The sequence below is a fragment of the Sparus aurata genome, chromosome 8, assembly GCF_900880675.1.
Source record: "Sparus aurata chromosome 8, fSpaAur1.1, whole genome shotgun sequence".
In the NCBI taxonomy this organism is placed as follows: domain Eukaryota; kingdom Metazoa; phylum Chordata; class Actinopteri; order Spariformes; family Sparidae; genus Sparus; species Sparus aurata.
In genome coordinates, this window is record NC_044194.1 from 4,104,894 (window position 1) to 4,127,750 (window position 22,857).

Here is a 22,857-nt window from a genome sequence, read left to right on the forward strand (position 1 = left end):
ATCCCGGCGGCTGAGCGCAGGCACGCGCCCCCGGTGCACGAGGACAGGTGTTGTGTAAGCAGAGCTGCTGGAGAATGAACTCAACTCACATCCTGATTATTATTATTATTATTATTATAACTATTAATATATCAGCTTATGATGGAGATCCCTGAGTGGATGTGTCTGACTCGGCCGGTGTCTGTGTGGTGAGTCCACAACCTAACACGAGGTTCTGACGGGCTCTACGGTTCTGTTCATAGGTTTATCCGGCCTGTCCATCATCTGTGATTGTGGGACTGGCTTGAGACACGTGCACAAACAACGAATGGTAAACACCTCTGTCATTCTAACGGACCGGGGTGTGGCGACGAGTAAGTCACAGTGAGGGGAGCGCACAGTGGAGGTGAACCCGACCCGACCCGACCCGACCCGGAGCTTTCAGAGCCGAGCCTCCGTGTCCGTCCTCCTCCACATCACCGCCGTCAGTCTGCGGCCTCCAGCAGCTTCTCTCTCCGCGGTGTTTGCGGGCGCGCTCCCGATGTTCGTCAGCTGGACGGAGCCACAAGTCAGCGGCGTGTTTCCTCCATCCAGCCGGTTTCCACCGGTTAGAGGAGCCGCACCTCCCTCCAAATATAGTCTCTCTTCCTCCTTCTCTCTCTCTTTCTCCCCCTTACTGTCTCCCTCACTCTCTATCTTCCTCTTTCTCTCTCACCCCTTTCCCATCTCTCTCTCCCTCACTCCCTCTCTCTTCATCTGTCTTAACCTCTCTCTCTGTCTCTTCCTCCTTCTCTCTCTCTTTCTCCCCATTTCTATCTCCCTCACTCTCTCTCTTCCTCTCCTCTCTCCCCCTTCATCTCTCTCTCCCAACCTCTGCCCTCCCCTCTCTCCCTCTCCCCCTCTCTTTTCATTTGTCTTATCCTCTGTGTGTCTCCCCCTTACTGTCTCCCTTACTCTCTATCTTCCTCTTTCTCTCTCTCCCCCTCACTCTCTTTCTCTTCATCTGTCTCAACCTCTTTCTCCCCCCCTCTCCCCCTCCCCTCTTTCCCTCTCTCTTCATCTGTTTTAACCTCTCTCTCTGTCTCTCCCTCCTTTTCTTTCTCTTCCTCCCCCTTTCTATTTCCCTCACTCTCTCTCTTCCTCTCCTCTCTCCCCCTTCATCTCTCTCTCCCCCCTCTGCCCTCCCCTCTTTCCCTCTCTCTTCATCTGTCTTAACCTCTCTCTCTGTATCTCCCTCCTTTTCTCTCTCTTTCTCCCCCAATCTATCTCCCTCACCCTCTCTCCCCCTTCATCTCTCTCTCCCCCCTCTGCCCTCCCCCTCCCCTCTCTCTTCATCTGTCTTAACCTCTCTCTCTGTCTCTCCCTCCTTTTCTCTCTCCTTCTCCCCCTTTCTATCTCCCTCACCCTCTCTCTTCCTCTCCTCTCTCCCCCTCTGCCCTCCCCTCTTTCCCTCTCTCTTCATCTGTCTTAACCTCTCTCTCTGTCTCTCCCTCCTTCTCTCTCTTTCTTCCCCTTTCTATCTCCCTCACTCTCTCTCTTCCTCTCCTCTCTCTTCATCTCTTCTCTCCCTCGTACTGTCTCCCTCTCTCCCTCTCTTCCTCCCCCCTCCTCTCGCCCTCCATCTCAGAGATCCTGGTGATGTTCATGTCTGAGATGTGTTGCAGCTCTGCCTTTAACCAGTTTATAACGAGGATCTATTGATACTGTTTATTAATATGATCATAACTGCAACATTTAGAACAACCAGTGATGTAATGTAACAAAGTACAATCTGCTCAGTACGATTGTGAGGCACTTCACCACTTCCTGCTACTTCTGACGTTTACTCGATTACTTGAGTAACTTTGCACGCTCACATTACTCACGGCTGACAGGCTGCAGGCAGGACGCTGAAGGAGACAGCAGGGCGGTGACGACAGGCAATGAATTCTGCATTAGATCCACAGTGGCACATTCTTAAATGTATTGTGAGCCCGTCTGCCCGCCTCATTGATCTCTTTATCCGACTTCGCTTCATGGAAGTTAGAATCTATAACCCCGAGGATGAATCAGAGGAGTCGGTTTTCTTTCTTGTCCCGGGTGAACGACACAAAACATCACGGAGGGTGAGCAGATAATGACTGAATCTGATGACTTGTCCTTCAATAAATCATCACACACACGTTTACTGACAAACGTTTTATTTCTAATAACACATAATCTCTGTTAAAACACTTCACGCCAGGTGATTAATCCAGGAGGATCAATTCTCTGGTGATGATCTGCAGTAGACAGCCACTATACTGCGCTGCTGAACATCACTGTTACACTACTGAACACTGACTCACACGATTGTTCTTTGCACCTACATGCTGTCAGTGTAAATACACTTCTGCTTATTAAACTACAGAAAATGGTTCAATTCCCAGGTCGGATGAAGCCTCTCCTCTCCACGTCAGTATGCAGACAACAATTATGAGAAGAAACCCAGAGAACAGACATCAGACGCGGCGCCCCGAGCATTATCTACGCAAAAATCGTCAACAGAAACAAATTAAAGAATCATTTTCTCTGCCATGCATTTCTTTCAAACTTCCTCCCCCCCCCCAGATTTCTTTCTTTCTTCCCCTCTGTGATTCTCTCTCCTTCTCTGAACACGTCTTTCTCTCTGCCTCAGGATTGTGCTCTTGCGCTCACAGCTCACAGAGTTTGTTGTGTATATATTCCTTCTTTCTCATCATTAACTTCTCTCTCTCTCTCTCTCTTTCTCTGCACGGTGGTGAACCGCTCATTGGGCCATTTGGACCACGACTGCCTTCCAGGCTCTGTCTTTGTCGAAATCCTGCAGCGTTCCATTGGATGCCTGCTGCCGAAGGGAACAAAACAGGAAGAAGGGGGGGAGGAGAGAGATTAGATATGGAAGGGGAAAGGTGACAGAAACATTGAGATGAATGATGCATGAAGGATGAGCAGCGTAATGTCTTTATTGCAACGTATCATGAGCCCGTTGACTTTTATGTACGCACATTTAAATGCCGTTTAAATGAGCTACAGCCGGAACAGAATCACATTTCTTATTCTGCACATTTTCACATCTCTCGCCGGAGACGCAGGACGGATAAACACAGACAGATGTGTCCAGTTGTGTCCACGACTCCTGCCTTCTACCTGTCTTACCTCGCAGTAGTGACTGGAGGTGTGCATGCTGTCATCGCACTCCACAGCGCCCATGCGGAGCTGACTCTTGTAGGAGGCACAGTGCACCACAGTGGCTGAAGTCAGAATAGCCTGCACCAGCAGCAGCACCATCAGAATCAGCAGCAGGATGTCATAGGATTGCTGGACCACACACACACACACACAAAGAGGACATTCAGGGGTTTTTAAGTGAGTCAATTTCACAGTTTCTCTAAAGTCGGCTCCTGTATATCTGTATTCCTCATTTAAAAGGAGCTCTAGGCCGGATAGGTAATGCTTTTAAAACCTACGGTGGGAATTTTTGGCTCCGCTGAGCTCACCTTGGCCGTAGGCACATCATGCAGGAACATTTCAATGAAGCTGATCACACTGCAAGAGAGGAAGCCGGAGGCTGAGAAGAGCAGAGGAGATGTCACGCTGCTGATGGCAATCAGCACCTCCACCTGAGAGACACCAGGAAGAGAGGAAAAAAAGAAATGAGAGAAAAAGTTTGGAGAGCCAGAAATAAAAAAAAAAAGAGACAGACCCAGTTTGTATGACTGAGAACAGTAGTAAACTTTATCTGTATCGCATCTTTTAGTGGCAGAAGAATGAAAGAAGCAGATAAATATAGACTTAAAAACATACTGTTGAATAGAATCTCTTTTATAAAATGACACAAAGGAAAGTCTTCAGCTGCCGTTTGTCAGCCGGGTCTTCAGATCAAAAGTCAAAAGACAGAATGTGCTGAAGTTTTGGATCTGGTGCGAGGAACAACCAACAAACCCACGATCAGGGAACCACAGAGAACCACAGAGAACTACAGAGAACCACAGAGAACCACAAAGAACCACAAAGAACTACAGAGAACCACAGAGAACCACAGAGAACTACAGAGAACCACAAAGAACTACAGAGAACCACAGAGAACCACAGAGAACCACAGGGAACCACAGAGAACCACAGAGAACCACAAAGAACTACAGAGAACCACAGAGAACCACAGAGAACTACAGAGAACCACAGAAAACCACAAAGAACCACAGAAAACCACAAAGAACCACAGAGAACCACAGAGAACCACAGAGAACCACAAAGAACTACAGAGAACCACAAAGAACCACAGAGAACCACAAAGAACCACAGAGAACCACAAAGAACCACAGAGAACCACAGAGAACCACAAAGAACCACAGAGAACCACAAAGAACTACAGAGAACCACAGAGAACTACAGAGAACCACAAAGAACTACAGAGAACCACAAAGAACCACAGAGAACTACAGAGAACTACAGAGAACTACAGAGAACCACAAAGAACTACAGAGAACCACAAAGAACTACAGAGAACTACAGAGAACTACAGAGAACCACAAAGAACTACAGAGAACCACAAAGAACTACAGAGAACCACAAAGAACTACAGAGAACCACAAAGAACCACAGAGAACCACAGGGAACCACAAAGGACTACAGAGAACCACAAAGAACCACAGAGAACCACAAAGAACCACAGAGAACCACAAAGAACCACAGAGAACCACAGAGAACCACAAAGAACCACAGAGAACCACAAAGAACTACAGAGAACCACAGAGAACTACAGAGAACCACAAAGAACTACAGAGAACCACAAAGAACCACAGAGAACTACAGAGAACTACAGAGAACTACAGAGAACCACAAAGAACTACAGAGAACCACAAAGAACTACAGAGAACTACAGAGAACTACAGAGAACCACAAAGAACTACAGAGAACCACAAAGAACTACAGAGAACCACAAAGAACTACAGAGAACCACAAAGAACCACAGAGAACCACAGGGAACCACAAAGGACTACAGAGAACCACAAAGAACCACAGAGAACTACAGAGAACTACAGAGAACCACAGGGAACCACAAAGAACCACAGAGAACTACAGAGAACTACAGAGAACCACAAAGAACCACAGAGAACTACAGAGAACTACAGAGAACCACAGAGAACTACAGAGAACTACAGAGAACTACAGAGAACCACAGAGAACCACAAAGAACCACAAAGAACCACAGGAGATTTCTAATGTACGCACATGCCTGAAAGTTCATAATCTGTAGTTTTATGCACACCTGAGGGAAAAAAAAGATAAGATATATTATCGATGTCAAGGCTGATTTAATCTTCTTCTTCTTCTTCTTCTTCTTCTTCTCTGTGTTTGTTGGCAGGCCACAAACCATCTTTACTGTTGCAGGCTGCCACCTGCTGCATCAGCGTGTGTGGATGATGCACTCATTTAGTTAGTCACAGAAATGTGACTAAACATCATCTGCTCTATTTACCAGCTTTACTGCAATTGGCCGGTAATATAAATTTCCCGAAATTAGATATAATTTTGCAACATTTTGAGTCTTAAATGAGATGATAGAGAATCGTCTACATGTCAGTGATGGGGTGTTACTTTACAGGGACGGTAAGAACAAGCAAGGCAAACAAAACAGGACCCAGGGCAGGACCTTGGGGAACACCATGAGGAGTTTCGGGTGAAACTTGTACTCACCAGACATTTGTTGGGGTATTCTGACACAACATGACTGGCGATAGCACTGGGGAAACACTGCAAGAGATTATAGATCAGAGTGATACAGTGGAAGACATCTTTAGCTCTCAACGAAAAGAAAGGTTTTAGCGAGGAAAACTTACAGCCACAAGAATCCAGAAAAATGTGACGGACAAGTAGGGGCCAGGCAGCAAAGCGTCCATGTTGAGCGCGATAATCCCTCCGAACACGGCGGAGATCCCCACGATCACCTCGATCACCTGTCGGAGACGTTCTTCAGTGATTACGATGCATTGATCAGACAGAAGCTGAACGTGAGGAAAGCTGAAGGAGACTCACAGAATACGCTTTAAGGAGTCGGGTGGGGAACACGGCAGGCTTCATGATCGCAGGTCTGTCGTACGTCTGTAAGATTGGCGGAAAGAGTGAGAGGAGATGGAATAGAAGCAAAAACATATAGACACTCTGACACACACCTTCCTGTGGCAGCAGCAGTCTTCTGCAGAGCGGGCTGACAGGATGACGGTGCTGGCCATCAACACCTCGAGCACAATCATCAGGATGAGGTTGAAGTTGATCTGAGAACAGAGAAAGAATGCCTCATCCTGAAGAATCACACGATACAGGTCTCAGAAGTCTCATTATGGTACCAAAGTGGATTTACATTGACAGCGGAGGGGTTCAGGACCAGCTTACACCCGAACCAAACCAGGCAGGTGGTGGTCACAGCAAACGTCGACACGTAGACCACCTGGAAATCTGACACCTTGTCACAAACGAGTAAAACATCAGAGCTCATTAGCATCGCGCCTCGACCGCCTCGAGGAAATTCAATTAAAAAGCCATTAAAACGTAATTATCTCTTTTTTTTTTTTTGCCGTTGGTGTGTTTAGTGTTTACTCACTGCAACATGTCTGTTCTTGGCAATGGCAAAGCTGGCGATCGCTGCGGGGAGGCCCTGAGAAAGAAGAGCGGCAACAAATGAGCTGCTGATCTGATGCCGTCTGTAAAAAAAATTCCTGGCATTTAGACACGACGGCCTAATCTAAATCGTTTGTGTAAACTCATCGAATGTGGCCGTGATTGCGATGGTCACTTACAGAGCCGGCAGCGCAGCGTAGGTAGTCCATGGCAACAGGAAACACATTTCCCAGGTACAGAGAGAAACCCGACGTGATGAGCAGACTGCCCTGAGCACACAAACACAGACGGGCACGCAGATACAAACACAGATTCATAAATGTGAGCAACAGGTGAGAGACTGTTGGAGAAACCTGACATTCTCTCGCAAACACATGCAGGTGCATCGTTTGGAGCGATGGAATCAGTCAGTCAATGCCACGTTTCTCCTCCTCTGAGGCGCTGTTCACATTTGGCATTATCGTCCAACCTGAGTGATTCGATCTGAAGAGGCAGTGAGGAGGCGTTTGAGATCCGATCAGTCAGACCACCCTGCTAGAAAAACCAGCAAAGACCAGAAACAAAACACAACATATGCTGGTCTTGCTGGTGACCACCAGCAAGACCAGCATATGTTGTGTTTTGTTGCTGGTTGCCTCACACTGAAAGGCCCTCCTACTCTACCGACTTCCTCCATGAAAAACTAAATTTGAGACAATATCACCAGTCTCCCTTTACAAACCGTGTGATTTTAAGAGATGTCGCAGGAGGAGAAACTCAACGTACCTCGTGAATCAGCTTCGGTAAATTTTAAATCACTGGTGACTTCTTATGAATTCGGCATTAAACCCTCATGCATTAAGATGTTTCCTTCGGGTCTGAAGGGCTGTTTCAACTTCACCCGTTACCAAATTCATTAAAGAATATAACAGATTGATGCCCGAGGAGAAAGTCCCCATACTGCCCCAAAAAAAAGCAATATTTTTAGACTTGTTGCGTTGGAAGAAACTTCACAAACTTTGTTAAACACTGTCCACAACACACTCTTAACTATTCAGGGCTTCTTGTCAATTTGGTTGCACATGAAGATATTTGTTGTCAGGTGTGAACTTCCGGTCCTCAAGCAGTCCACTTGTGATCGGATCACGTCGGACGCATGTCGATGCCAAATGTGAACAGCCTCTAAATGTGGAAGCACAAAACAAGATTTCTTGCTGCCATCTCACTCAGAACTTCTAGATTGGGATGCTCTTTAATAAGAGAAAAGATCAGCCCAACCTGTAAAAGTTTGGGTGTTACGGACCGGGCAGATGCACCCTGTGATGTGTTCCACTCCCTCTCACCCCTATGAGGACACTGTAGAGCCAGGCCCTGTAGCTGAAGCAGGGGTGCTTTAGAGGCTCCGGCTGGGCCAGCTGCAGGTCACTGGCCCTCACGTCCACCGTGTAGCTGTCCCGCTCGGGCCTATACCGCTCCCCTCTGTCCGGCCTTCTCTCGGATCCCCTGTCGCTCCGTCGACCCAGCGAACCACCTCCCCTCTCCAGACTCCCGCCGCCCCTCTCCAGAGTCCCGCCGCCCCTCTCCAGAATGGGCATGTGGCTGTAGGTGAACTCATCCCGGGCTGAGAGCTCGTCGCACTGCATCGCCGAAACAGCTGGCGGCTAAATCCAACGATGGGATGGGGGGAGCACAGATTGGATTTACAGGATTACAGCCACCTCCGAGGGGAAAAAAAACGGGGGAAAATTCAGTTGCAAAAGCTGAAGAAGATCACGACTCTCAACATGTTTCTCTTTAGATGTTCCTAGATGATGTCGTGAAGATGGAAACCAGAGAAGTTCCAATAAAACTAGAGGAAACATCAGTGAAAAGTGCATTAAAGGGGCACTGTAAAGTTGGCAGGGTCCGCCACATGTAAACAAAGTAAAACAGCGTGAAACTGTGTCGTCCTTTAAGATCAGTTTGTTTACTCAGTCACAAAAATGAAGATCTTTCTCTCCTGATTAAAATGCCCTCCCCGTATCTACATAATGCACCTTTAAAACTAAAAGAACAGACTTTACTAATCATGCAGAATCCACCCGAACAGCTCCCTCTGTTCTGTCGGCCCGAGCCAAGAGGACAACGCTTCTCTGCGACACTCACCTGTTGCCGAGTCTCCTGCAGAATCTCCCCAAATAAAACAAAGTCTTCCTCCAACAACTAAGATCAAATCACCGCATGGAAGACAGCTTGTTTTTGTCTGCAGCTCCGTCTGCTCCCCATCTCTCTCCCTCACACTTACACTCTCTCTTTCACCCTCACCCTCTCTCTCCTCCTCCTCCCTCCCTCTCTCTCTCTCTCTGTACACAATGTTTCTCTGAAACTGTTCTGAAAAAGTTTTTTCGAGCCCTTCAAAGCGTGGAGCTTAAACACATGGCTGTTGTGCTGCCAGCCTACTTTGTGCCAAAAGAGGGAGAGCGCCTGTGCATGACAACAAGGGGGAAGGATGAAGGGGCTCGCGCTGGGGGCAGAGTTAGTGGGGCAAACATCCCCTTTTTACACTCCCATTTGCTCATGCACGCACACACGCATGCATGCATGCACAGACCCACTCACAATAACAAGAGGCGCTCAGAAAATGTGCACATGGCAGCACAACCAGTCATGTGATTGGAAATTCCTGATCGCTCCAAGAAAAATGAAGCAGCCGCCGAGAGATGTGGACACAAACCCAGTCGTGTACAGTGTCAAACAGTCGGTTTGTGCCCCCTAAATAATTGAACGTGTCCCCCTGTGGAGCTCCTCTCATGACTTCCCTCCACTCTCAGTTCACAGCCCAGTAAATTAAGATGCCCAGCAGCGCTTTAGAAAAAAAAAAAAAAGAGAGGCAACAGAGACATTTCCACGGCTTAATCGCACGGCCTCCTGTCTGACACAGCTAATCCAACGACGGATCACTGCTGCTCCTGAAAAACAAGATTCTCTTATGAATCATGAGTGAATCTGATTGGACGACGACTTCCAGTGGAGTGTGTGTGTGTGTGTGTGTGTGTGTGTGTGTGTAAGCACGTACATGTATGTGCTCCTCGGGAAAACCATTCAGTCTTTTAACACACAGCGGAGCAATCTCAACTCAACATTGTTCCCTGGGCGGCGGTAACCATGGCGACTCCTTAACAACTGCTGTCACCCCGTCCCTCGCCATTCTAATGTCTCCGCCCAACACACACACACACAAACACACACACACACGAACACTGTGAATGCCACACATACTCAAAGAGAGAGAGAGAGGGAGAAGTGCTCTGCAACAGTCCAGTGGAGACATTTAAAAGAGGATCGGAGGAACGCTGATAAGACGAGACACACTTCAGTATCTGGAAATGGAAAAGAAATGACAGAAACAGCCTGTTTGTACACGGCTGTTTACTCTCAGTAATTTAATTTCTTACATCTTTAAATATCATGGAGCCAGACAGAGCTGTTGCTGCTGCTGCTGCTGACATTCAGACAAATAAAGAAAAATGAATATTATCATCATGTTTGACGCTGTAACACTGAGACACTTTTAAAACTGCAGATCACCTGCAAAACTTTATTTTCTTAATACTTAATTCCTGCATTGAAAGGAGGACAGGAAGCAAAATCCAGATTGTTTTGTAATTGTAACAGGTGATGTGACATTTCAGCATCTCTTCCCGTCCCGTCGTGGTGTCACTCACCATTCCTCGTCCCCCAAAACACGAATTCTTCTTCCCATGGAGGGTGAAAGTTTATGACTGCGGGGTGTCTGTTAAGGATTCAGAATAAAGCAGAAAGCCACAGAGAACCAAAGTGGGAACACAAGAGGCACGAATGTAGGACACAGGCTTAAATATACAGGTACTGATCGACTAAGAGAACCCAGGTGAGAAGGGTAAAGACAAAGACAGGAAGTGGAAAGTAAACCACGTCACGAGACGATAATCTACAAAATAAAACATGAAACTAAATCCCAAAAACACGACATAATTCAAGTGATGCAATATAAAATTATACATTTCACTATACATGGTCTTCTCATCATCTTCTCATCCACACAAGGTTATTTTTTTGTTACCTGTTTTATGTTTTATTTAGTCGATTATGTCCTCATAATCATGGTTTACTTTCCACTTCCTGTCTTTGTCTTTTTCCTTCCTACCTGGGTTCTCGTAGTCGATCAGTACCTGTATATTTAAGCCTGATGTGTCCCACATTTGTGCCTCGCTCGTTTGGTTCCCCGTGGCTTTCTGGTTTGTTCTTAGTTCCTTCTTGGATTTTCCTTCAGCTGGTTTTGTTCCTGCGTTTCCATCTTGATCTGTGTCTTATCGCCGGATCTCTTTATGCTAAAATAAAGCCTAGTTAAACTTTTAATTCAGCGTTTCTGTTTCAGCTCTTTGACACGAACACGATCAGTCAGTAAAGAAGAACGCTCAGTTTTATTGTAACAGACTTTTTTAATGATTGAGTGATGAGTTGCTGCTCTTTGATCGTCAGTGTTTCGATCCTGAGATGCTGATCTTTTGTTTTTATTGGGGCATTCTGGACGTGAGATTATGACTGTTGAAAACACACGTCTGCACGAGAAGCGGGAGATTCTCTCCATCTTACCGACGACACAGCACAAAGTGACCACACACGAGGTTGCACCGCTTCTTTGCTTTTACTCTCTCTTGCAACAGAGTGAAACCAGCAGAGAACAAGGCCAGGTCTGTTCTCCCTGCACGGCTTTGATGCCCTCTTTCTACTTCTTCTTATTATGCAGTCGGTGCTTTTCCCCTCTGATTTGCTTCACACCTGCCTCCCTTTTTGGCTGTGACACCTCCTCTGCACCTCCAGCGCTTTGAACTTTCAGGCACATCTGCAAACTGGTTCAAATACACATCAGCTCTCCTGCGGAACGAGATGACGGGTAGAACGCCATGTCCCCAAAAACTACATGAGACTTGAAAAGGTTTTCTGGGAAGCTAACCCCTAGAATAATCCATAAATATCAATAATAAAATCATAGTTGTAGCTTATTGGAAACATATATAAAGAATTAAACGTCTTCTTTTCCCACGGATCGGCTGAAAACATAAATTAAAACATTATAAATTAAACATGACAATTAAAAAGACAACAGTTATTTCTAGCTAGCTTAGCCTGAAGCACTGGAAGGCCAAACCTAGTTAAACACAACGCGCACAGGCTAACTTCCTGCAACAAACTCGTCCGACAGTAAAACATAATCTTATATTTCTGTAACATCAAGCTAACATGCTAAAGCTCTGCATTAGGTTTAAAGGGACAGTGTGTAATATATCAAGTATTTAGCGCCATCTAGCTGTGAGGTTCTACATTGCAACACTCCTTTGCTCACCCCTCCCGTGCTGAAGACGTTGGAGGCATTCCGGAAGCTACGGTGGCACTGACGGACAAGAAACTCATTTTCAAAATATGGACTCTTTCCCAACAGCATAGAGTATTTCTACTGATTCAAGTAATGAGGTAAAGATGTCGTTAGTTATTGTTATTGTTAGTGACGAGCGCTTTCGCTGAGCTCCCTCTCAGTTCCGCAGTCAAGCTAGCTCTGAGCGAAAACACGTTTAGCCTTACTCCGTAGTACCACGTAGTGCTTTGTGTCCCTCTCGGCAGTCCATAGTTTTTTTAAAACCGGAAAGACATGGCGGCCTCCATAGAGCTTGCCCGTGCTGTGTATATTCAGATAGGTAATTCTTCACTCAGGAGGATAAGTCAGATTGGTGGCAGAGGTAACTGTACACCAATGAGGACTTACTTATGAACGAAGACGTTGATTTGAGTTAATAAATTACTTAAATCGGTACACACTGTCCCTTTAAGGTGATTAGCAAATGTCCGAAATCTAAAATTACTTCCTACATTTTGAAGAAAAAGCTAAGTTAGCCAGCTAAAGCTAACAGGAAGGTTTGACATTACGAGAAAAGCAACATTAAATGATGCATTTATGAGCAAAATTTTAAGTAAACACGTCCTGATCGAAACAAAATACAACTAAAGATGATAATAACGATAGAAACACGCCATCTGGGGACTTCCTATTAGCATGAGAAGCTAACTTTGCTATGCTAGAAGTGTTTCTACAGCCATCTCACAGCAAATGAGTATATTATATGGATGATTAACCTTACGTGAACTGGCTGCTGAAGTTATATTAGAACATGTATAAGTTTTGGGGCACCACTGAACTAATTAAAGGGTTTTTCTTCTCTTTTTGTGTCATTGATTTCAGGGCTATTTATGCAGGACAGCACTGGCTCGTGTGCAGCTGGGTGCCAAATTAAACCTCCTCCCAGCTGAGATGTGACCTTTCGACTGTGGAGAACAAAATAACAACGGGACAGCTTTTCAACATTTTACACCAAACAGAATAATGGATGTTCCCTCCCTCTTACAGCCGCTTGTTTTAACCAGAGGACTGCACCAGGAGAAGCTAAGAGCAGATTCACAGCGTTCTTTATATTAATCTTTATAGAGGAAAAGATAAAACAAGTCACACGTACACAAAGTCTCGTGGTTTCAGCTGACAGCATGAAGTCACAATGTCTCTCGCACATGTAAATGACCACACCGCTCTGACCGGCACACGTTTAGTGACTCATGCTCGTGGCGAACAATATTCCCGTCCGTCGTTCAGAGTGTGGAAGCAGTTCCTCGATGTCGTCGGCTCGAACAGAAAAAGAACAAAACAAACCCACAGTCATCCCTCCGACATGCAACATTTAAACACAGATATTTAAAAGATGAGCTTCTCGTTTTTTGTACAGCGATATCCAACAGTAAGACACATGAGAAAAACATCCGTGGATATATATACATTAACTTACATTATCAATAGCTCTGATTTTGTTTTTTTTTATCAACAATATTTACACAGTAGTGACGGAAGGATAAAAGTCTTCTCTCCCGCCTGAAGTCACATGATCAGAGTCCCTCGTTAGCATCGGTCACATTACAGCTACTTCTTAGTTCTTTGTCTTTGTTTGGCTTTCAAAGAGTAATCAGCACGACTTTAATGCTAAGTGACAAATATACAAATCAGTTGCTCTGTACATGTTAAAGCAAATAAATCACAACATGAGGCAGCCGGGGAGGGGACACACTGATGGCTTGTCACATTATGCATCGAGACGTGCGCTCGGACGCTCTCGCTGGTTTGCAACGCGTCCTCCGTACTTCCCCGCGCAACCCCAATCAGTGCGACATGTAACTACGTAGCAGAGACATCCTTGCTGAATGAGGGACATGAGTTACAGTAATGTATGTTAGTGGCAAATTGTGGCATTATACAGCTCTCTCATGACGGTCGTTGTATGTTTACTGTAAGTCAGAGTTGACAGGCAGACAGACTCGTAACCATCTGTGCTACGACAACAAAAAAGCATATTAGCATCTCTCACGGAGACAAAGATCCGAGCCGGACAGTCCGACGTGTCTTATTTTTCTCTTTCATTTGCAACGATCCGTCTCAGTACAGTGTCAGCGTGTCTCTGATGAATATTCTGTGAGCGTTCACGAAAGGTCAGGAGATCAGACGATGGATCCCTTGGAGGAGGACAGGTGGATGGACTGGATGCGGACGGCCAGGGTTTTCTCCAGGTCCCGCAGGATGTCGCAGCCGGGGCTGTCGGGAGGCGCGTCGTACAGCAGCAGCTTGAACGGCTCCAGCTCGATCAGCATGACCATGTTCTTCAGGAAGTAGCCCTCGATGTAGGACGCCAAGTCTGGAACATCCAGGAACTGATGATGAAAGAAGGAGAAGAAGAAGAAGAAGAGGGGGAACGTTGTTGCTTCTCACGAACATCAAGAAATCACAGACTTAACTTAAAGGTGCACTTTAAACACACGTTTGCTTCTTACATACCATCTTGTATTTTGAGTTATGCTGGCGCTGTATTTTCAGGTTCATACTTTCATTTTGTTGGTCTAATAGAAAATGTTTGCATGCCATTTTCCTCACACTCGCTGTGTCTCAGTTCAGGGTCTGCATCCTTCAGAGGAGCATTCGAAGGCTAATTACGTCACAACACCACATGAAGGCTGTTCCAATCTGAAGGCTCCTCCAGATGCTCCTTCTTTTCCCTGTTTTTGGAGGATGCACCGCTACGATCCTTCGTGGCCTCACATATCCCAAGATTCTTTGCGCGCCCGAAAAAGCAGAAAGAAAGAGAGAAAATGGCGACATGGCGTGGCGTAGATCGTCACTTTCGTGGGCCTGGGCGGCAGAAATCGTGACGTAAGGGTAAAACATCTGGCGACGCAACCAGGAAATGCTCCAAAGGCTAGACCGTCACATTTAACAACGGCTGACCAGGTTAACAAGGTCTCTCTGAAGGACTCGCCTTCAAAGACCACAAAGGTCGGGTCCTTCGAAGGATGCACACCCTGAATTGAGACACAGCAACTGTCTATTGTTGCAGGAACTCTAATCATCGGCATGTTGTGGGCGTGGCTTAGGGGAAGTGACTGTGACATCACAACCTTACACAGCTCATTTAAAGGCACAGTTACCTAACATGGATTGTGTAAATTTCTCCGTGAATTTCACCTTCACCCTCTTTATAATCCATTAAAAAGAAGTCTAGAAATCTAAATCTTGTAGAAGTTTCTACAATGATGGGACCTTTAAAGTGTTTTCCCTGCATGGTTTCTGTTTGTACTGTCCGGTCGTGTTCCTGTGGGTGTTTTCATTCTGCTCTTATTTTTCTTTTTGCACCTTGGTGTGGTTGTAGATCTCCACACACGTCTCGGTGTTGATGTTCTTGGTGCAGATAATCTCACAGTGTCTCTGCAGAGCCTCCAACTGGAAAAACTTGGCTGCAGACAGAAGCTGAATGATAAAAAATAAAAACACAACAACTCAAATTAAAATTAAGTGTCTGTTTTATATCTGATCGCAGATAATATGCATAGATGACCTTGAGACTGTAAACTTGTTCGCAGTTTAGAGGTTCGTTAAGCTTTATAGTTCATGAAACAGCTGGCAGTTATAGATATAATGACGACCGAACCTCCATAACATCTGTGTTCCTGATGTGCAGCGCTTCTGTCCCTCCACAGTACAGATACTGCATCACCAGCTGAAAGCAAGAAACACACGTTATACACAGCCGCCATACAAGGACGAACACACCGCATGAATTTATGAAGGTAGAAGCATGACTCACCTGGAAAATGTGATATTTCACGTTGCTGATTTCAATGCACGTGTTTTCACCGCAAGGTCTGTTTGCTAGGAGAGTTTTAAACCTTGAAAAGGGGCGAAAAAAAAGAGAGATCACAGGAAAATTAGCTGTTTTAACATTTGATAAAACACTGAATAACGCAGAGGTAAAGCACGAGCCTTGATACAGTCACTTTACGTTCATTCATGTGACCGAGTGCGGTTAGAAATGCTCAATTCCGTTCTTTTCCCTGTCCGCTCTCGATAATAACTGTTATAAACTGGCAGGTAAGACACATATGAACTTTGATTGCTTTTCCATGGAGTCATAATCATACATTTTCATCTATGAGCCGCGGAACTCTACTGCACTCGGTAATCGACTCGTCGGGACTTCCCGTCAACAGGAAGCTGCTGCAGAAGAGTGGTAAATTTAGTCAGCTTTTCAGTAGAAATCCAGCTAAGCTAGCGGAGGTTAGATGCCCCGGACTATGTGCTGAGACCCTGTTTGTACTGTTGCTGAAGTTTAGTGCTGTTCTGAGCATTATTTGTGGCTTTTTGGTGGCGGTTTGTATTTGGATCCATTTACTGCAGTGTATTGTTGTCGTGCGGTCGTTTCTGAGGTTGATAAAACTCCGTAAATTAGCGGTCTGCTAACTTGATCTCTCGAGAGGGAGTCTAACACAGTTTCACGCTGTGATAGACCATGGATTAAAATTACACCGGAATATCCCTTTAAATACGTTTATGGATCAGCAGGAAGAAGATGTCCAGAACATCAGCACAGGGGTCGTCCGGTCATAGCTGTATGAATAAATTGATATTAATCGATGTTTTGAGCGAGCGTACCTGTTGGAGGCGGTGAAGAGCAGCACTTTGTGGGCATAGAAAGGCTTCCCCTCCACCAGAAAGGTCACATCTGACATCTCCTTATTGTTCAGGAAGTGAGGATCTGGAAGACACATGGCCAGAAAAACTTGATGTTCTTCTGAGTATCATAAAAAAACAAAAAACACAAACAGGGTGTACAAACTTAGCCTCACTAAGCCGGTCTGGATTCATTTCTGCTCACTTTCTTTCCTACTTTCTGTTCCCAGCTCTGAACACTAGATGGCGGTATGTGCACTTTCCATTTTTCCGCATTATGAGTTCAAAGCCTACATGTTCTGTCTTAATGCTGCGTTTTCTTACAGTGTTATTCAGGATTTTACAGTTAAAAAGAAACTGATTATAAAGACGAGCCCTCACCCAGACGTGACGACTGCTTCCTCTTGATCTCCACCAGTTTGGGGATGGGGTACGGCCCGTAACACTGGGTGAAGATCGCAGACAGCTGCTGGCTGATCACCTCATTCTGAAAAAAACAAAAAAACACACAGAACGTCAGGGAGGGAAAGTTGCCTGGGCGGGAAAGTGCTCAGCCAACATCCTGGAGTTCACGTTACGCAAGGAGATGGGAGCACTCACTGTGACGATCCTCTCCTACACAAACATCCCCGACACAATCATCAGCTCAGTGAGAGGGTTTAACTTCTGCAGCCTTCCATCACACTCAGTTTCCACTTTGTATTCGAGCTCCAATAAGCCAGATATATATGGCTATCTCACACCATTTGACAGGAGATCAGATGAACATCAGGCTCATCTCGTACGCCCTCTGTTCCCTCAGAGATTACTATAACAGGGGGAACACGCTGAGCTACTGTGGGAGTGTGAGAAACAGAAAGACAGGAGTGTGAGATCTTTGTTCCCCTTACGTTTGACTCTCAGCTCGTCTCTGTGTGTGGTGCAAAAAACCCGAGGAGGAGGAGGAGGAGGAGGAGGAGGAGGAGGAGGGCCGGCGGCATTCAGCTGCAGCAGCGGTGCGCAACACTACAAGCCCCACGTGTGCAGTCAGACTGCAAACTCTCACCGAGGCGTGACGCCGACAAACAGCCATTAACAGCCACCTATTCCACCTGGAGATGAGGTGCATTTCTCTGCAACCTTCCCCCACATTCACCAGCCGGATACGAGGTGTGACAGTGTGAATCAGGGAGGTGTGTAGGTAGGCAGGTAGGTCGACCTGAGATGAGCTGAACTGATACATATTTGATAAGGTCCTGCTCCTCCTGTAGTCACAATCAGATACATGTTGTGTAATATCTAACACACATCTATACTGTCTTTTTATTTCCCACTGAAGCTTCTCAGATCGCTTGTTTGCAGACATTTTGAAAAGGAGTCACAAAGTGACACCTGAAGTGTAATTAAAGCTGCGAGTTTTGTGCACTTAATGCGAGCAGAGCTGCCTTGTGGTGCTGTGATGCTTTTTAATTTACAAATATTTTGGTAAGTGGGTATTTGTGCTGTGAAAACGACGGAGTGTTGGAGGATAATTAAAGATGCGAGTCCGTCTATCGTGCAGACAGAGAGAACATGTCACTTAGTTTTTTTTTGCTTTTTGCAGATGTGAGTAGATCTTAATTCCATTTGTCCACAAACAGAAGGGAGATGAGTCAAACATCCATCAGCTGCTACTACGCACCTCTGCCTGCTGATTCTGAGTGATTATTGTGAATGCTCTGATTAATCGAGCTCAGTTTGTAACGCTGTCAGTCCCCAGGTGTTGTCATATGACCCCTCGTTTAACTAAATTAAACCCTGTTAAGGTTTCGGTGTGCCGGGGCAGCAGACTCTCTGGCAGAGGGAAGATGAACGACCCCTATCTTGATGTCTCCGGTCCTCATGGGGGGAGTAAACAGGGTCACGGACCAACATCATATTTTAGCCGAGACAGAGACGAGAACTGACAATGCAACAATCCACTGAAGGCTAACACGACCTACGCGTCTGAGTGTGTGTGTGTGTGTGTGTGTGAGAGAGAAGAAATACTGTGGGTATGAGATTGCACATGCACAAAGTCTCTGCAAGTCTGCTTGTGTGTTATTAATGTGTGTGTGTGCACTGCAGTGTTTTCTCTCACATCAGCACCGACAGCAGAGCTCATCTCGTCGGCCGGGCAGCACTAAGCCAAGACAAAGTAGACAAAACAAACCGAGGTGCCAGACGGGACGGCGGAGCGCTCTCTCAAATCTAATACGGCCTACCGAGGGGATGGAGTAATGAGACGGGGCCCTGATCTAATGAGCAGCAGCCACGGAGAGGAGCGGGGGAGGGAGGATGTCATAAATCATTTTCATTTCAGGTAATTGATATTGAGTAGGCCTCCGGGGCTCTGTCAGTCTCTGTGAGGCTGATGACCCGACTACCTACTGACAACCACACAAAAAGAGATGAGCTAAGCAAACAGCAGCTGGATTTCATCTCACAGAAGAGATTATAACGTCTCTTTAGAGGTTTATGATCTTCGGATATATCGTGACGCTGCGTTACAGCTGAGATCCGGAGTGATGTCACAGGTTCACCTTGCTGGCTCTGAGGATCTGGAACATGAGCGGCAGGCCGTGCGTGATCAGCTCCTCGGTGTACTCCTCCTCCTCGATGCAGCTGAACTCTTTGAGCAGGCCCTGGATCAGCGGTCGGCGGTGCTGGTGGAAACATGTGCGCAGGGACTCCATCCAAGTGTGCAAAGTCCACGGGATCCCTGAGAAACGGAGACGGACGTAAACACACGGAGGAGACATGAATGCTGCACGCAGGACGCGTTTACGGGAACTCACCGAGGCTCCGGATGTCGATGGTGATGTCTACGTGTCCGTGTTCTGAGCTGTGGTACATGGCTTCTTTCAGGGCTTTAAGTTTGGCCTTCCCGGTTCTGATCATGTCGATCTGAGACGGGGTTCTGCCTTCCAGCTCCGAACCCTCGGCCAGAATCTCTTCCAGGGATAAGATGTCTCCTTTGCCTTTCTCCGTGTGGGACAGCAGCTTACGGAAAACATTTCTGGACGAACAAGAACACAAAAAAGAAAGTCTTACTGACGGCGATCTGGTCTACCATAAAGTTCAATTTCATTGACGAACTACTTCATTTAGTGATAGTTTAAAAGGCTAAACTCATTTGTTTATATCCAACTTTCCTTAGAAAAGGGCATTAAAGAGTCAGTGAATGAGTCTTTTATTTACTAGCTCACATCTCATAAAATAAAGCTGACCAGCCCGACATAGACTGGTGCTGTGGATCAGGTTTGGTGGAAATTGCACAACAAACAAAAACGCAGAGGGAAAAAAAGATGTCATGCTCTTTTTTTTTAAAAGGTTAAATTCCCGATAATCTGCAAGAAGTTTCCTGGAATGACTTTTCAAATTGCAGGGAAACAGTAATGCAGAAGTGAAACAAAACCTCTACAAAAACGATTCTGCATCAACGCATTTGTCTTATCAACACAGAAAATAAAACAAAAAGTGTGTAGAGTCTCTGCAGACATTCACACACCTGCGATACATTTAATGTGGAATCATTCACATATTTTTGAGATGGCCGTGCTGTTTTTATTTTCAACGTTGGATCATAAAAACAAACGTGTGCGGCAGCAGGAAGACGACGACAGGAGGAGTTCATTCAAACCAACTCAACAGATGAGGAGTCAAATTCATGGAGCTGCTGTTTGTGCACAAACAAGATAATATGCTGAACACACAGTGTGAGCAGACTGCGCTTGTGTATCTTCTGTTCATCCTCTGGGGAGTGTGTACCAGTGACTCAACATGAGTGTGTGTGTGTGTGTGTGTGTGTGTGTGTGTGTGTTGCCTACCTGTGCCCGTGAGCTGCTGCCAGACTGTAGGAGTTCATGTCTCCCTGCGGCGCCGTGGAGATGCCGTTACGGTACATCGTTCCCACCATGGGGTCGGCTCCCCGCTCCAGCAGCAAACTCACCAGCTCAAAGTTTCCTGTGAAAACAAAACGTCTGATCATTTCTCTGCACGCCGGCCTCACGCTGACAGTCAGGTGTTGCCGTCAGCTGGTCACAGAAGGTGTTCAGCAGGATTCGGTGCAGACGGACGGGCGTCACGCTGCGTCTCCGTACCTGCAGCAGCAGCCAGCTGCAGCGGGGTCTCCGTGTAGTTCTCCATCCCGTCCTGCAGGGAACCCTCCACGTTGGCTTTGGCGTCCAGCAGCAGCTGCAGAGGTGGTCGGGTGGCGTCACAGAGGGGGGAGAGAGGAGGGGGAGGAGAGGAGGGGGAGTCAGTGTCTCTCATCTGATGACTGCTTCTCATGTATTAAATATAAAGTACAGGGGGAAAGTGAATATTTAACTTTAACACAAGTAGCTTAGAAGACTTCTCGTTGCCAAATTTAAAGGAATAGTTCAAAATGTTGTGTCATTGAGAAGATTGGCAGCACTCTCACATCTGATTGTAACTTTCAGTTTACATCATAGATTAAACAAACAGTAATTATTATGTTAATTAGTGAGCTTTGGAGCGGCTGATAGGCGGATATTGTTCGTTTTTCTGTCTTTATGCTACGTGTAAGCTAAGCTAACAATTTCACGAGAGTGGTTTCAATATAACTCTCTGCAAGAAAGTTAACAAGCCTTTTTTTCTCTCAAGATGTTCAACTGTTTGTTTAATTTCTAAGAGGTTAACGCAGCGATAAGAACTGGAAGAATAAAGGCAGAGTCTCTCACATGTATTTTACTGTTTTACTAACTTGTTCTTCTCATTTTTTCACATTTAAAGTCTTTTAATCATATATAACACTGCTCGTACATCAGCTGACATTTATCATTTATAAATGAGGCTGTGATCCTTCTGAGGAACAATATTTAAATATTACTTTGTAACTGAGAGAATGATCTGAACTGAATCTAATGGCTTGGCATTTAAAATTAATATCTATGTAAAGTGAGAGTGAGACGAGGGAACACGCCGACTCTTTGAACTGAATCTTATTAACTGCATTTTTACTTAAATCTGACGGTTTGATGATAAAAATGTTTTCCACTAGAAATTAAAGATTTAAAATCCAATGGACACGATCATTTAGAGGACAAACTGAATTAGTTAAACGAGTTCGATAACAATTAGACTGCCGTGTTTCCACTTTCCGCTCTGATCCATTCGCTCTGAAACGCTAACTGACAGGAGGGCCGTGATGTTCCGACCCGAAAGGATCGACCGATTAAATGTCCTCTTCAGAGATAAAGATCAGATTGCACGTCACACATTAAAGGGATATTCCGGTGTAAATTTAATCCATGGTCTGAATCACCGTGAAACTGTGTTAGACTCCCTCTCGAGAGATCAAGTTAGCAGACCGCTAATTTACGGAGTTTTATCAACCTCAGAAACGACCGCACGACAACAATACACTGCAGTAAATGGATCCAAATATAAACCGCCACCAAAAAGCCACAAATAATGCTCAGAACAGCACCAAACTTCAGCAACAGTACAAATAGGGTCTCAGCACATAGTCCGGGGCATCTAACCTCCGCTAGCTTAGCTGGATTTCTACTGAAAAGCTGACTAAATTTACCACTCTTCTGCAGCAGCTTCCTGTTGACGGGAAGTCCCGACGAGTCGATTACCGAGTGCAGTAGAGTTCCGCGGCTCATGGATGAAAATGTATGATTATGACTCCATGGAAAAGCAATCAAAGTTCATATGTGTCTTACCTGCCAGTTTATAACAGTTATTATCGAGAGCGGACAGGGAAAAGAACGGAATTGAGCATTTCTAACCGCACTCGGTAATCGTCGCGTCGGGACTTCCCCGACCCGGAAGCTGATGGAGGAGAGTTGAACTCTGTTTTTAGCTTCACAATAGAAATCCAGCTAAGCTAGCGGAGGTTAGATGCCCCGGACTATGTGCTGAGACCCTATTTGTACTGTTGCTGAAGTTTGGTGCTGTTCTGAGCATTATTTGTGGCTTTTTGGTGGCGGTTTATATTTGGATCCATTTACTGCAGTGTATTGTTGTCGTGCGGTCGTTTCTGAGGTTGATAAAATAAATTAGCGGTCTGCTAACTTGATCTCTCGAGAGGGAGTCTAACACAGTTTCACGGTGTGTTAGACCATGGATTAAATTTACACCGGAATATCCCTTTAAGCATCTCGATAAAGTCTGAAAATTAACAAAAGAGAGAGACAGGAGAGAACTCATAGTGGAGAACCATTATCATCATCACCACCACCAGGGGAAAAAAAAGG

The 22,857-nt window shown here is 45.7% G+C and overlaps 2 protein-coding genes across 5 annotated transcripts in view; both read right to left on the reverse strand.

Moving 5' to 3' along the window:
- Positions 1–2,142: 2,142 nt before the first annotated feature.
- Positions 2,143–9,518, reverse strand: mlc1 (modulator of VRAC current 1). Of its 2 annotated transcripts, none has more exons than XM_030427177.1 (12): positions 8,722–9,518; positions 7,920–8,294; positions 6,777–6,866; positions 6,581–6,634; positions 6,341–6,442; positions 6,153–6,254; positions 6,016–6,081; positions 5,820–5,936; positions 5,677–5,733; positions 3,477–3,599; positions 3,136–3,297; positions 2,143–2,821 (listed from the first exon to the last, which is right to left on the reverse strand). In XM_030427177.1, exons 2-12 carry the CDS (start codon positions 8,217–8,219, stop codon positions 2,747–2,749), a joined length of 1,248 nt encoding a protein of 415 aa, XP_030283037.1. In that variant the 5' UTR covers positions 8,220–8,294; positions 8,722–9,518; the 3' UTR covers positions 2,143–2,746. The 2 variants fall into 2 exon arrangements, with proteins under 2 accessions (XP_030283037.1, XP_030283036.1); XM_030427176.1 differs by having other exon boundaries at positions 2,143–2,824; positions 8,722–9,509.
- Positions 9,519–13,040: 3,522 nt separating this feature from the next.
- Positions 13,041–22,857, reverse strand: part of btbd11b (BTB (POZ) domain containing 11b) — an 84,565-nt gene continuing 74,748 nt past the window's right edge. For 2 of the 3 annotated variants that reach the window (XM_030426160.1, XM_030426158.1), the window contains 10 exons: positions 20,731–20,824; positions 20,458–20,593; positions 19,426–19,646; positions 19,171–19,349; positions 17,012–17,117; positions 16,613–16,751; positions 15,768–15,849; positions 15,612–15,680; positions 15,317–15,430; positions 13,041–14,340 (listed from right to left, as the gene is read on the reverse strand). In XM_030426160.1, the coding sequence (XP_030282020.1) occupies positions 14,131–14,340; positions 15,317–15,430; positions 15,612–15,680; positions 15,768–15,849; positions 16,613–16,751; positions 17,012–17,117; positions 19,171–19,349; positions 19,426–19,646; positions 20,458–20,593; positions 20,731–20,824 (1,350 nt within the window). In that variant the 3' untranslated portion in view covers positions 13,041–14,130. The remainder of the gene's footprint in view (positions 14,341–15,316; positions 15,431–15,611; positions 15,681–15,767; positions 15,850–16,612; positions 16,752–17,011; positions 17,118–19,170; positions 19,350–19,425; positions 19,647–20,457; positions 20,594–20,730; positions 20,825–22,857) is intronic. The other variant, XM_030426159.1, reaches the window with a different exon arrangement.